At 51.4% G+C, this 14,881-nt stretch overlaps 1 protein-coding gene and 1 long non-coding RNA gene across 3 annotated transcripts in view; one reads left to right on the top strand and one right to left on the bottom strand.

Moving 5' to 3' along the window:
- Syne3 (spectrin repeat containing nuclear envelope family member 3) overlaps window positions 1–14,881 on the bottom strand; it is an 80,032-nt gene that overhangs the window by 18,150 nt on the left and 47,001 nt on the right. Inside the window, exons 5-11 of the mRNA XM_055593097.1 lie at window positions 14,111–14,272; window positions 12,076–12,423; window positions 10,219–10,352; window positions 8,238–8,412; window positions 6,180–6,362; window positions 4,536–4,679; window positions 3,305–3,439 (exon numbers count right to left, since the gene is read on the bottom strand). Of these exons, the coding sequence (XP_055449072.1) occupies window positions 3,305–3,439; window positions 4,536–4,679; window positions 6,180–6,362; window positions 8,238–8,412; window positions 10,219–10,352; window positions 12,076–12,423; window positions 14,111–14,272 (1,281 nt within the window). The remainder of the gene's footprint in view (window positions 1–3,304; window positions 3,440–4,535; window positions 4,680–6,179; window positions 6,363–8,237; window positions 8,413–10,218; window positions 10,353–12,075; window positions 12,424–14,110; window positions 14,273–14,881) is intronic.
- Window positions 4,600–7,414, top strand: LOC129666073 (uncharacterized). Of its 2 annotated transcripts, XR_008718482.1 has the most exons (4): window positions 4,600–4,798; window positions 5,287–5,491; window positions 6,459–6,538; window positions 6,650–7,414. It is a non-coding gene; the product is annotated as an uncharacterized LOC129666073 (long non-coding RNA). The 2 variants fall into 2 exon arrangements; XR_008718481.1 differs by having other exon boundaries at window positions 6,459–7,414.

Raw genomic sequence — 14,881 nt, 5'->3', positions numbered from 1 at the left:
TTAAATGCTTTCTGTTATAAGAGTTGCTTTGGCCATGGTGTCTCTTCATAGCAGTAGAACAGTCACTTAGATACCCTCCCCCTCCCCTGGAAAGATTAGGGAACATCATGGAAGATGGGGTAGAAAGGATGTAAGAGCCAGAGGGAGCTACAACATGATACAGCTGGCACACTCATAAATTCACAGCAGCTACTGTTACCTGTACAAAACCAAGCTGGTTAATACTACAGCTTGGATAAGGGAGGGGCTCACGAGACCAACGCCCCCCACCCCCACCCACCCAGGAGCTGTCAGCAGCTAAAGGCTGCTGGGAGATGAGGAGTCATTTTATTTTATGTTTCCTCTGGGGAAGTGGCCTCTGGTAGGCGGTCCATGTTCCAGTGGATGACCCCACTGGCATTCCCACACAGGCAGCACTAACTACGAAGAGTATTACAACAACAAAGGCAGAGGGGACATGTTGGGGATGGTTCAGGAGGAGGGGGAGCAGGTTAGATATGATGTAGATACATTGTATGCATGTAAGAAATTGTCAAAGAAAAAAATTTTTAAACAATAGTCTTTAAAAAGAATGAATAGCCTGTGACCCCCTCACAGCGGTGTGGAGAACTCTGCAGGCATTGTGTGGAGGTGGAAAACAGCTCTGAGGTCAGGGCTGTCTTCCAGGGCAAGTGAGCGACTGTACAGAGGGGGCATGAAGAAGATGGGAATTACCCTAGGTTTTGCCTGGGGGTGGTTACATGGGTCTGTTTGCTCTTTATTTGTTGAACCATGCCATCATGTATATGGTTATGATTCTATATAAACGTTTTCAAAGCTGCCTTGCGCCCCCCCCCTCCATTCCCAGGCCCTGTTTCCTGGACCTGTCAGTCTCTCAGAAGTCTGAATCAGTGGCCTTTCTCTTCTCTGTCTTCCAGATGGCTGGCACTGTCCTCAGAAGGATGGCCATTCTCCATGCTTCTGGTCGCCTTGCCTGGGACTCTCTGAGCCTCCCTTTCAACCAAACAGGAGCCATTTAGACTCCAGCCTGCTGACATTATTCTCACTACATTACCCTGAAAGCCTCATGCCTCTATGCTGGGCTCCCAAAGACCTTGTCTCCCTGTATCAGGGGGGAGGGCGGGAGATAGAGAGAGAGTGAGGAAAAGAAAAGAAAAGAAAAAAAAAGAAAAGAGAAAAGAAGAGAAATGTAAAGAAAGGAAAAAGGATGCCAGGTCCCTGCCAAGAGGCTATAAGTCCAAAGAGAGGTTCAGAATCCCACATAATGTATCTTCCTTCAACAACCCATCAAAGCTAACCTCAAACATTTTCTAAGCCCTGCTTCTCTGAGTCTGCAGTGACAGGGCCTGGGTACCAACACCAACTCACCATCCCCAATGGTGTACTGCCATTAGGGACCTGTGGTGTCAGCCACAGGAGCACACACCTTGCAGATATGTGATAGTTAACCTTGCTTGTTAGCTTGACTAGATCTAGACACAAGACTCTGAAGGGCCGTCAAGGTTCATTAAGGGAGGTAAGAGGTCCCACCATAACTGTGAACCACACCACTCCATGGGCTGGCGTCCAAGTCTACATGAAAAGGGGGGAAAGCAGAAGCACTTGGATCTCTGTGAGTTCAAGGCCAGCTTGGTCTGCAGAGTTCATCTCTCTCTGCTTCCTGACTGGAGACACGGTGTGACTGGCTGCTTCAAGCTCCTGCCACCATGGGTCCCTGAATCATGAAGGACTGTGAGCCAAGGTAAGCCCTTCTGTTCTATTGTTGTCTTTGTCAGATATTTTTGTCTCAGTGATGACAGGACGTGAAGGTCCCCTGGCTGTGAGGGAAGGATGGATTTAAGCTCACTAGGCTTCACAGGTGCTGAACGTCTGAATAAAGAGGGACAGCTTCTCTTTATAGAAGCATCACTGGATGTCACCTCCTTGCAATCTCTAATGACACTTGGTCCTCTAACAACTGGCCTGGCTCATCATTCGAATACAGTTTTTGGAGCTGACGTTTGTGGCTTCTAGGAGGTGGGAACAGTGTCCTGGCTCCCTATTCTCTTCCTTTACCCCCGGGAGCACAGGTGCTGGTTTACAGAACAGAATCGATAAATTAATCCAGACCCACTGTATTTCCTCGGTGGACAGGGCCCCTGAGGTCTTGCATATGACATCATGTTTCCTAGCGACTCCTGGAGAAGTGTTTGGGGCCTGGAATAGCAGACAGTGTAAGTGTGGTAGGTGGAGAGAGGGAGAAAAAACTGTCCTATGCCCCACAAATGGATATGTACACTCGTCTGCCCACATGCACAGGGGGTAAAAGCTTATTTGCCGTGGCCTGGGATTGGGTTCTATCTCCACACACAGGTGTATGGGCTTTGAAGTTCTAACAGAAACACTGGCTTATCCAGGAACACACCTATCCTCTACCTCTAGAGGCACAGCTGGCCATGCCACCTGATGCGACATTAGTGGCTGTGACGTGAAGTATTTCCTGACACCCCCCTGATGACCAGAGCTTGGCCATCTGTAGGCACTTCCATGTATGTGACTTGATTATAATGCCTCTTTAAGAATTTCTTTCTATTCAAAATGGTCTGTGAGAGTGGTGTTCCCACCTGTTATCTTCAGGATGGTAAGAAAGGTGTTTGCTGTGGAAACAGGGTGCGCAGGGCCAGGTGGGCTGGAAGAAGTTAGCCTAGCATGGAGTTTTCTTGCACTGTGGCTGCCAGGGATCTGCCCAAACTCCCTGAGGCTTGAATCAAAGGCAGATCCAGAGCTGTCTAAACCAGGGTGGATAATGAGCCTGGGAGTCTGCATTCCTACTTGTCTCAAGTCAAGTGTCAAGAAGCCTGGGGTTCTGAACATCCAGTTTCAGGGAGTAGAATCAAGCCTGTGCAGCAGAAAGTGCTCAGGGAGCCACCAGAGGGCGCTGAGGACAAAGCCTCTGAGGCCATGAGGGCTAGGGAACAAATACAAGAACTGTATACCCGCACAGGCTGTTGGGATAAGGCCACCTTTTCTGTTCTCAGTCTGTAGGCCTCATTACAACCTTTGGCATTGCTCACTTACTTACTGATTCACTGTCTATCCGTCCAAACCCCAGGAAAGCAGGAACCCTTGTCTGTCCTTGGGGACTGCCTCCACCACAGGAGCCCAGAACAGCAGCCGCCAGCATATAAGAACTGCTCAATTTACATAAACGAGGATGAAAAGAAAGGGAGGATGGAAGGGATGCAAAATAGAAGAAGAAAGAAGCCAGGAGTGTAGGATTCTAGGACCTGACCCCTGCTGCTCCGAACCTTCCCTGGCCCCTTACCTCTAGGGTCCTCTGCAGGGCTTGCTGGTCAGAGGAGACCTGGTCTACTTTGTGTTGGTGGCTCAAGTTCCCCTGGGCAAGAGGCCTCACAGCCTCTATTTGTGTTCCCAGATCAAGCCCCTCCTCCTGCAGCCCCTGTGATAGAGAGAAAAACAAATGAGCTTGGCCACCTGCCCCTCCATCCCAGAAGACCCTCCATCCTGAAAGACCCTTCATCCCAGAAGAATCTCCACCCTGGAGGCCCAATGACATAGGGACTCTGAGTGGGAGAGTCACTGTTGTGTTCCCAGAAGAGCGTGTTCCCTCTATCAGTGGCTGTACCAGATGGGTGGTCTGAAAGATTTCTTTTCAGGGCAAATGAAACTTTAAAATTGAGACACAAATATCCTTGGGGCACTACTAAAATAAACCATAGGAAAGGTCCCAGACAGCATGTTGGGAAAGAAACTCATGTCTGGACTCTCACTTGGTGACCATTGGTCGCTATGCAGAATTACACCCACGTCAGTATTAAAGGCTCACATGTACCAGGCTTAACATCTTCCAGAGAATGCTGTCAGCTTATACACGAACCGTGTTTGGGTTTAAAACAACAAACATTGTGTCATGTGCGTGATAAAAACCAGTGAAGCTCCTCAGCTGGCCAACGATTACCAGTGACCCGCCTGAATACAGTCCACACATGATACAAAACATATCTTCCTAATCTCAAAATTGGTTTGTTCAACTGAAGGTCTCCAGACTCACCAAGAATAGTTCACATGGACAGTTCATCTTCGGTGTCAGCTTGACTGGATTTGTATCGCCTAGGGACACCTCTGGGTGTGTCTATGAGGGTGTTTCCAAGTACGGTTATCGGAAGAGGGAAGATCCACACTGTATGCGGATGGCACCTCCCTATGGGCTGGAGGCCCAAACTTAATAAAAGGGGAAATCGAACAGAGAGCCAGCATTTAGGCTCTCTGCTTTCTGACTGCTCTTCAGAACTTGGAGCCCTGGGGTAAACAAAAGAACTGCTTGTCGCTCTGTCAGACTCGAGACTCGAAAGCTTGGGGGTGCTAACTGCCCGGCAGAGGCCAGAAACTGCCAGCCTGATAAGCAGAGATTCCACAGACGCAAGTCTGCCGTAACCCACCCTTCCGCTCAGGCTGACGGCTGCTTTGCAGTTTGCTGCCGGAAGAGGGAGCTCCCCGCATACAACAGCGAGCCACGTGACAAAGCCCCTCCTCACCTGCAGCCTCAGGAGCCGGACCTGCTTCCCAGGAAGGTCCCGCGGAAGCCCCTTCTCTGCTTGGATCCTGGCTTGGAGGTCTAGGAGCTTCCTGTGTAGGGGGTCAAAAGCCACCCCGAAGTCCTTGTGCTGGACGAGCAGGCTCTGCAAATAGAACTACAAATGAAGAGCTTTCCTCATGGTGTCTTGTAAGACCTGACAGTGGGCTGGGCTGCTCTCTCTATGCTAGCTCCTGAACCACCTCCTCCAGGATGCCCTCCCTGGTGAGTTGCTCTTGTGTTCTCTCACCACACTCTAGCCATGGTCCTCGAGATCCGCCCTACCCCATTCACCAAATCCCACCAGAAGCTTGTTTGTGAATATGGTTTTATTAGAACGTGGCCTCTCCTACTCATTTCCTTTTGATTGTCTGCTATAGAGGCAGAGCTGAGCCAAGTGCTCTGCAGACCCTTGCAGCAGCAGCCTGTAGATCAGAGATTCTCAAGTTGTGGGTTGAGACCCCAGTGAGAGTGGGCTAGTTGACCCTTTCATAGGGGTCATCTAAGACCATACAATTCATAGCAGAAGCAAAATGACAGTTAGGATGTAGCAGTGACAATAATTTTATGGCTGGAGGTCACCAGCGCGTGAGGAACTGTATTAAAGGGTCGAGACGTTAGGAAGGTTGAGAGCCACTGTTCTAAGCTTTCGTTGTGACCCTCTGCAGACCCCTCCTGTAAGGGCCTGTGTGTGCTTGTTTTCACTCCACCAGCAGCTCCAGTGGTTTGAGAGGGAAGATCTCACTTCCGGTCTGCTTCCCCCAGTTCCTGCCTCCCCGATTCGTTCTGCTGATGACATGAGATTACTGGACTGGAGTCAGGTGACATAGCCTGAGCCGTGACCCCTGCACCAGACTCTCCTCACCTGTAAAACCAGGAAAATGGCAGCACCTCCCCCACAGCATCAGCTGGACAAAGGTTAGCAGGTGCCTGGCCCAGAGCCAACACCTGTAGACCGTAGCTATTATCATCATCATCATTACTGGCCACTCAGCAAACACTTGGCAGCTCCAACAGGCTGCCTGCAGAGTGCCAAGCTATCACTTTGATTTAGTGTACCCAGAAGCAAGCCATTCATAACACTCATTCCTAGGATAATGGTGGGTTAAGGTTAGCAAATGCTTGTATCTGCACTTTCTATTGCATTTCGCGCGCGCGCGCGCGCGTGTGTGTGTGTGTGTGTGTGTGTGTGTGTGTGTGTGTGTGTGTGTTCACACGCATGCATGCACATTTGGAGGTCAGAAGACAACTTGTAGGAGTCATGTGGAGTCCCATGTGGGCCCTTAGCGATTGAATCAGGTAGAGGCTGGGCAGCAAGCTCCTTCGCAGCTGAACCATCTTACCCACACCGTTGTCTTTGCTTGTGCATCAGGTCCATGGAACACAGTGTAGTTTGATTGGGATGTAGAGAACAGGACCAGAAGTGACCAGTGGCAGAGAGGTGGCTACAGAGCCAGCTAGAGGGGCCACGTGAGAGCCCTGTCCTGTCTCTAGATGGAGACACTGAGATTGTGGGCCACAGTGGCAGGGGTAGGGCTCTGGGAGTACCAAGCAGGACTGCGCCCGCCCCGTGGACAGGCTCCGGGGCGAAGCCTCTGCTGCTCACCTGCAGTTTGCTCTTCCTCTGAAGAAGGCTGTTATGCAGCAGGTCTCTGTCCCTCACAGAACTTGCCACCTGCTCCAGGAGGGCGGCTGCTCTCTCCTGGCCAAAGATGCTGCCCAGCAGGTCTGTCTTCAGCTGCAGCATCGCCAGCTGCTCCTTCAGGCGTGAGCTTTCTGTTAGGGCTGCCTGTGGGAGACGGGATGTCTATGAACCTCAGATGGCCAGGTACACCCAAGCTCAGCCCTGGGGCCAGGAGTACAGCCTTTCCCACTGTTGCTGCAGGAGCTGCGATTCTGCAGACGTCTGTGGAGAAGCGGCGCAGCAGAAAGACTGCATTGGGAGGCCCTGAATTTCAGGATCAGGTTGGTTTTCTTTTTCCAGCTCCCCGTGCATCTCATTACCAAAGGCCAGGTAATAATGCACTCCCTTTTCTGTCTCGGAAACCCATGTCCCCACATCATCACCACCAGCAGCTCTGGCATGCCCTCAGCCTCTCTCACTTGGACCACCGCTCCTGCCTGCCTATTGCATCCAAGCTGGCGCTCCAGAGCTGGCCCTCCACACTGCACCAACTTGAGCCTCTATGCCACTACACAGTGACCCTCCATCACCAACAGACCTTCTGACATCCTGAAAACACAGCCCCTGGGCCCCTGGGCAGTTCCCACCAATAACAAGAGGCAACTGGATCCCTGTGGGTTCGTGGCTGACCAAGTCTACATAGTAAGTTCCAGACAAGCCAGGGCTACAAAAGGAGACCCTGTCTCAACTAGAAAACTAAATAAAACAGATAATTAAGGAGAGATTAAAGTTGGGGAGATGGCTCAACAATTAAGGTGCTTTCTGAACAAGCGTGAGGAAGGGGTTGTAGGGGACCCCTAAAGCAAGCTGGCTGGCAAGACCAGCCACTCCAGTGAGCTCTGGGATCAATGAATAAGGTGAAAGAGCAATCAAGGATGGTTCCCAACACCAGCCTCGGGCTCACACACCTTCAGGCTCCAGGCTTCAGGCCGAGCAGCATTCTCCAGTGGGAGTGGGGCCTACCCTGATTAAAGATTCTCCCAGCAACACCCAGCAGGCCAGAAAGGGTGATGGGGAAAACTGTTCTGACATGTTGATGGTGGCCCTGTGCCTCGTGGGATGGTGGGCAGTTTTGCTTAATTTTCGGGGAAATCTATACGTTCTCTGGGTAGCAGGTGTATTTTTATAATCAGAATGAAAGCTAATATAAAATGAGGTTGACACGCAGCACATTTTCATGTCTCTGTGTCTGTGTGTGTGTGTGTGTGTTGGAGCATCCCTGGACACAAGAGCATCTCATGGACTGAGAGCACAATGGTGTTTATAAGCCAATCAAAACCCCAGTGTGGAGGGACTCTGGCAGATGTTGCAAAATGCCCCTCCCTGCCTTTCCTCTTTCTCCAAACAGAGGGCATTTGTTTTAGAAGCACCTGAAGGCTCCGCATTATTAGTGTTACTGGTACAGCCAGTCATGACAATTTCACCGCCTTCAGCCAAGCACTGGTTTAAGGATGTGGTCACATGACCTGCCCCACCAATGAGATGCAAGGTTTCCAGGAAGGCTTTACCTCCCTTTGGTCCTCTGTGTCATTCCCACTAATAACAAATGCTACTTGGTACTTGGTAGCTAAATTGGGGGCCAGAAAGAGATGTGGCTTGGAGCTAGGGGAGCCTGGGTTCCAGGTGACACTGTTGAGCCATCAAGCCGGCCTGATCACCTGTGCTGTCACTGTAGACGCAGGGAAGGTAGTGGCTTGCTACACGGCTCTCTCCCAGAACCATTGCTACTCTACCTATAAAGGGGACCCCGACGTGGGCAAAATTCCATGTAGGAGAAGATCCATGAAAGCCATGCCAGGCTTTGCCTCTGCCAAGGACTGAGGATGAATTGCATCTCTGAGAATGAGTGACGACTCTTCCTGTACCCTTGGCACTTGGCTGACCCAGGTTAGGACACACTAATGCGCTTGGCCCTGGAAGAGTAGCCGAGATGCCACACGCTGGGCTGGCAGCCTCCCCAGCCCCACAGAGCCTCATTACCTCAATCTGGGGAAGAAAGGTGTGAATGGAGGGCAGGTCTGGCAGGCTGGTGGTGATGTCCAGGAGCCTCTGGGCTAGGGCCTTCCACAGCTGCAGGTCATTGAGGGGCCGCTGGAAACGCTGCCACAGCTCTGCCCTGGTCGCATTGTGGAGCCTGGTGTTCCTTCCCTTCATACTGCCAGGACAGCGCAGGGCACGGATCCAGAGAGGAGAGAGTGAGGTCAGTCTAGGGCTAAGGCCTCTGCCCAGGCAGCCAGGGCAGGGGATGGCCTCCTAACACGTGAGCTGCTATGACTGTGTGAGGACTCACACATAGGACGTAGGTGGGAACTCGTAAGCACTGAGAGAGAGCGGCACTGACCACATGCCAGGGGTCTTCCTGAGAACAGACCCTCGGCTCCTTCAGGCCTGTGGGCTCTCACAGAAATGAGATGCACGAGCCTCCTTGGGTCTGCAGTGCCTGAAAGGCCAGGCAGGCAGAGCAGCCGTGACCTGCATGGCTTAATGCAGTCAAGCCCCCGTTTCCTCATCTGAAGAATGAGTAACACAATGCTCTTCATACTGCTCCCGGAAACATGCCTAATCCAGGATGGCCTCACAGTGCTCCTGGAACCATTTATAAATCCAGAGGGTTCTTCTCGTAGCAGGCAGCTGGAGAACTGCCTTTCCCACCTAGACCCAACCAAGAGCTCAATCCAAGTTCTAAAAGAAATAAATGATAAAAACGTGAGCCTGAGACCCAGAGCTACTTTGAGCCTGACAGCATCCTGGAAGAAAGGGTTGCAGAATGAGCTAGCCTGTGACACGCAGCCCCAGAGTGAAGGGCAGGTTCTGTAGGCTATGCCATTCTTGCAGCTGGGACCTTGAAAACTGGGCTATCGGGCAGTGCCACAGAACTGTCCTCACACTGAGCCAGGCCAGCTTTAAAGCAGGGGACCAACCTAACCTGGTACTGCCTGGTCAAGGCAAACCAAAACCCTTCCTAAGATATCATCCTAGAGCTGGGTGGTGGTGGCTCATGCCTTTAATCCCAGCACTTAGGAAGCAGAGGCAGGCAGATCTCTGAGTTTGAGGCTAGCCAGGTCTACAGAGTGAGTTCCAAGACAGGGCTACACAGAGAAACCCTGTCTCAGGCAGGGGGAAAATGCATCATTCCAGGCCCAGCTGCTTCCTATAAATAAGTTTCGTGTACAAGGTTCAACACCAGATAAAGCTGCCCGGATCCTGATAACTGGGCAAGACAAGCTGAGGGAAGAGAGACCATTGGCTGATGGGCCTTTTCCTGCTCTGTGTATAGGAAGTCTGAGCCCCAGCCTAGCCCTGCGTCAGCATTCTGCAGTAGGATCTAGGCACTATCCCAGTTTTACAGATGTTGGGCTGATGAACAGCTCTGGGTGAGAGGCACAGGTGGAGGACTATGTCCACTCTGAAGGAATCCTCCATGACCAGGAGGAGGTATAATATGTACTAAAAGGTGCTGTTGGGATGGCTGGACTGTTTTTAGGATGCCTCCTTAGCAAAGAATAGGTGATCACCCCCAGATGTGCAAACCTTGCTTCTGCAGGGCTGGGGGTGGGGTGGGGCATTACTCTACCCGCTGCTGAGCACAGCTGTGCCCATGGGCAGAGACAAGCAGAGGCTGTGCTGAAGATGCACTCTGATACTTAAGTCTCAGCACGGTCAGAGGCGCAGGTGCGGTGTTCACTCTCGTAGCAGCCCTCTCTTATGACACTGCATGGCGAAGCCCTCCCAATGCTCAGTCACCCGAAGACCCAGCAGAGGTGCGCCCTCAAGCCAGGAAAAAGCAAAGCTCAGGCCTCAGGGAGCCAAATGCCACAATGACGAGAGGGCAGGGTCTAAGCTGAGTAGAGACCCGCCATGCCCAGACAGCAAGCCCGTCTTCCACACACAGGGTGCCAGGTACCCAGCGCCCTGCATCCGACCACCCTTAGTCCTGCCCAACTTCAGCCTCCCCTGGTACCGTTGATATTCCTGAATGGCGGCCACCACGCTGTCAGAGAGTGACTGTAGGTCTGGGAAGGTGACAAGTTCCTTCAGTTGAGTTTGTAACCGGTCTACACGAGGTTCCTCTGAAGCCAGTGCAGCCTGAGTCCCCTGCAAGACATGACATGCAGAAGCTGGTGAGGCTCCTTAGGACTACAGTGTGTGCAACAGGGGCTGATTAGAGGCTGGTGACAGGCCAGGCTGGAGGACCTTGTCTCCAAAGGCATGGACTGGGGGATCTTATCCTTAGGCTCAAGCTTTGCTCTCCAATCTAGAACTTAACCTTCCCTGTAGCTACCCGGTTGCACATGGCGTCAGCTTCCTCACAGTGACACTGTGACAAATGCTAGCTTCATTTTACTATAGCTGCTCCCGTTGGATACAGCCTTTACCTCTGGTTCTGGGATGATCTTATTCTGTAACCCCCCACCCCAACCTCCACCTGGTTTCAAACCCCAGCACTGACATAAAAGATGACTATGAAAAACAAAGCTTCAACAGAGGGGTTTAGGGAATGTGAACCATTGGTTAGCAAGCCAGACTCCAGCTAAGAGCCAGTTCTTTTTCTCTTCCTCCTCTTTCTCCTCCTACTCTTCCTCCCCCTCCTTCTTTTTTTGAGACAGGATTTTCCTGTGTAGTCTTGGCTGTCTTAGACTTGCTTTGTAGACCGGGCTGGCCTTGAACTCAGAGAGATCTGCCGGCCGCCTCCCCATAAAAGCATGTGCCGCCACCCTTGGCTGAGGCAGTACTTCTTAAGCGCAGACATTTTTAGGTGCTAAGCACTTTCACTGGCCCCACTGTCATTATTCCCAATTTACACACTCCTAAAGTTCAACCCTTCCCCTCAGGCTGTCCAGGAGGAAGGGAAGGAGCCGCCTGATCCTGTGCAGGCTGGTCCCACAATCCCCACTCCCAACCACCACAACGCTTCAACAAGACTGAAGCAGGCAGCCCGTGAGGATGCATGGTCCCCTTTGGAGAAAGATGCAAGCTAGACAAGGGGTTGAGAGGGTTGGGGATCTTTATCTAAAAACTGTCTGAAAGTCAGACTTCCTGCTGTGATTTGACTGGAGCTGGCAGCAGTGCTGTGAGCTTTTAGGAGGAGGAGCCCAGAGGGAAGTCCTTAAGTCTTTGGAGGTGTGCCACTAAAGAAGCCCATGGGGCCTTCTTGTCTTGTCTTCCTGGCTGGCCCTGCTTTCTGGCTTACAAGGTGAATATGTAATATATAGGAGGTGCCGTACACTCTCACCATGACATGCTGTTCTTGCCAGACACCCAATGAAATGCAGCTACTGGGTCTCAAACCATACCTCCAGAACATGAGCCGTAACAAACCTTTGCTCTTCATAAACTGACTGCCTGGGCTGTTCTGTTACAGAAACATGAAGGTGGCTAAGACTTTCCAAGTGGGTAGGAGCCCACACTGTCTTCCCTAAATGGGTATCCTTGCTGGACCTCCACAGACCCCCTGCCCTGTGTTTGCCTTTCACCATCCCTGCACTATGAACCTTGCTACTTCCTGGCCCCTCATCCCACTGCTGAAGAAGAAAAGGGCTTTGAAGCCCATGTCTGGAAGTCCTATGTTCCTTGGGTCTTAAATTAGTCACCAACTTACCATGTGCCTTTAGGGACTGCAAGGGGGGGGGGTATTTCGGGCCTCTGTTTCTTCTTCTAGAAAAAGGGAACAAACACCTGCTTTCTCTATGACCTTTTCAGGGAACTCAGGTGCCAAAGAATCAGGCACACCAGAGAGGGTATATAAGGCTGACTGTGATTCCCTGCCACACAGCAACTCCAAGTGGCAACCGGAGGCCCAGCACACCTCCATACTTACCGAGAACAGCCTCCAGTGGGCCACCAGCTCATCCTCTGTGGCTGTCTTCACCGCAGGCTCCAGGCCCTCCTGGGCGACTCTCTGAAGGCCTTTCTTGAACTCTCCCAGTTCCACCTCCAGCTGCTGGATCTGCCGCTCACAGGCCCCCTTGGACTGGAGCAGGCCCCGCAGCCTCCCTTCCTCCTCCTCCCAGAGAACTCTGAGCTTTTCCAGGACCCCCCGCATCTCCTCCAGCTCCCCTGAGATCTTCTCCGCACCCAGAGGAGAGGTGTTCCGAATGACGCCCGCAGCCTGCTCCTCCAATCTGTCCAAAGACTCCTCGCCCCTAGAGAAATCCTTGGCAACGTCCTGACGAGGGTGATGGGGAGACAGCAGGAAAGCAAAGGTTAGCTTTGCTCTTAGAGTGGTGGGGACCATCTCAAGTGTGCACCGTCTTGCCTAGATAATGTGGACTTGTGAGGTGGGAACTGTTCCCTCCTGTCTCTTCCAAGCCACTGAGTACTTACAGGATAATATCTCTGTCGGGTGTGTCTGTTTTCAGCACTATCTGGCAGTTACTAATATTTCTTTAAAACAAATCAACTTGAATCCATTAGCAAATCAAAGAATCAAGGGGCACCAACCCTCACTGTGTGTGTTTGTGTGTACCTATTTAGATTTTAGACACATGTCTGTGTATATCATTATATCTGTAGAGGTATATGGATAACATGTGTGTGACTTAGGTAGCCCAGGTTGGCCACGATATATGACTAAGGATGGCCTTAAATTTCCTCAGACGTTCCAGGTGCTGGATCACAGGTATGTGTAACCATGTCTGGTGTTTATGTTTTTATATTAATTACAAGTGGTACCGGTTTTTCCCTTTACAACAGTGATTCAAGTTTTCTCTCCTTTCCTTTTTTTTGTGACAGGATATTATCATAGACATACATACATGTTTATCTTTACCTTTCCCAGGCTGGCCTCAAAGATTCAATCATTCCACCCAAAGTGGTGGGCTGATGGTTGTGTACTCCCACTTGACTCCAAGTTTTGTTTCTACCTAATGTTCACCAACTTCTTCAAAGGCAAGTTGGCTTAAATATAAATTAACAGGCACCGTGCAGGGAAGGCTGAGGACTGGATCTTGAATTGCTGATAATCACTTGCTGTCTGGTCCAAAGGAAACTGCAATGCCCCAGACTCCAACAGGAAGTCCAACGAGAGCTCATCCTGGACCATATCCTCCTTACAGCTGGGCTCTCCCCACTATTCTTGGCTCCTGCTGTTCTCACGGTGCTTCTCTATTCTCTGTCCCTTGCTATTCTCCCCTCCCTTGCAGACACCCCTGGCCACGTGCTGACCATGTTCAGTCTACTTCTTTCTCTCTCTGTCCTAGACTCTTCCAGATGCCTTTGGCTATTCTCTCTCTCTCAATAAAAAGTTTCCCTTTAGCTATACCATGGAGCAGTCATGTCTGCAGTTTCTGTACTTCATCCCCCTCGCATACATCTGGTGCCAAAACGCTTACATACACCCACTAGGTGCAGGATCTAGAAGCTCCCCCAGGGCCATGCGATGTGAAAGGTGGCATGAACCCACTTCTTATGACCACAGCATGGTTCCTACCCACAGTTTTTCTCCCATGGCATGGCTGGCATTTAAACGGGATGATTCTCCATTATGGTGCTGCCCTGGCATGTAGTCGCATCCCTAGCCTTCATCATCTGGGAGCAAGGGGCAGTACCCTCACAGACCTGTAATGATTAAAAATGTCTCCTGACATGCCATGCACCCCACATCTGAGACCCGTGGGTCAAGACCAGGCTACTGGAATCTTGCAAGTCCAATCTGTCCCACCTGTCATCCACTACCCCAAATGTTTGCGCTAGATGCCACAGTTCCCTTCCCATGAGTCTGTGCTGTGGGTGTCTGTGTCTGGTGAGGCAACTGATATTATCCTCACTTGCGACAACACAAAGGCGCTCCCTCGGCGGGACCTCAAGATGCCCTAGCTGGGACACAGTGTCCTGCCTGAGTCCCAGTGATGTACCTGCAGCGCAGAGAGGCGAAGCTCCGTGGCCAGCTTGCAGTTCCGCCCAAGGCAGCTGTGTACCTTCTCCACCACCGCCTTCAGCCACAGCTGGAACTCGTTCACATCCTCCCGGTACTGCTCATGCTCTTGGGCCACCTGGGCCAGGAAGTCCACCCTGTGCTGTAGGAAGAATTGCCTGCCATGAGGGTCCCCCACCTGGCTAGAAGCCCATTACCTGAGGCTGGAACCCTTTAAGGCCAGGAAACAATAACTGCTTGGCAGGGAGTTGGGGGGTAGATCTGTGTGGATGTGTGAGTGTGCGTCAGAGATGCTGCAGGCAGAACCAGACCCTGGAGTCCACACATGCCAGCACCTGGCCTGGTCAACTCTACAGCTGGCATTTTCCCCTGCTATGTATGGGGAATGCCACGTGATAGGATATGAGAGCAGCATGGACAGTAATAAGGACCTCAGAACACTGTCCCTCTGAGCCCTCACCCTCTCCCTCATCCTGCAGTGCACACTGCTAAGAAAGTTCCATGGGGGGCTGGGGAGATGGCTCAGCACTTAAAGAGTACTGTCTGCTCTTCCAGAGGTCCTGAGTTCAATTCCTAGGAACCACATGATGGCTCACAACCATCTATATACTGGGATCTGATACTCTCTTCTGGCATGCAGGTATACAAGCAGACAGAGCACTCATATACATAAAATAAATAAATCTTAAAAAAGAAAGAAAGGGAGGAAGGAAGGAAGGAAGGAAGGAAGGAAGGAAGGAAGGAAGGAAGG

This window comes from Psammomys obesus, unplaced genomic scaffold (genome assembly GCF_907164565.1).
Source record: "Psammomys obesus unplaced genomic scaffold, mPsaObe1.curated_primary_1811, whole genome shotgun sequence".
NCBI lineage: Eukaryota > Metazoa > Chordata > Mammalia > Rodentia > Muridae > Psammomys > Psammomys obesus.
The sequence above is the reverse complement of the archived record's forward strand: the minus strand, read 5'-3'. Positions and strand labels throughout refer to the sequence as shown.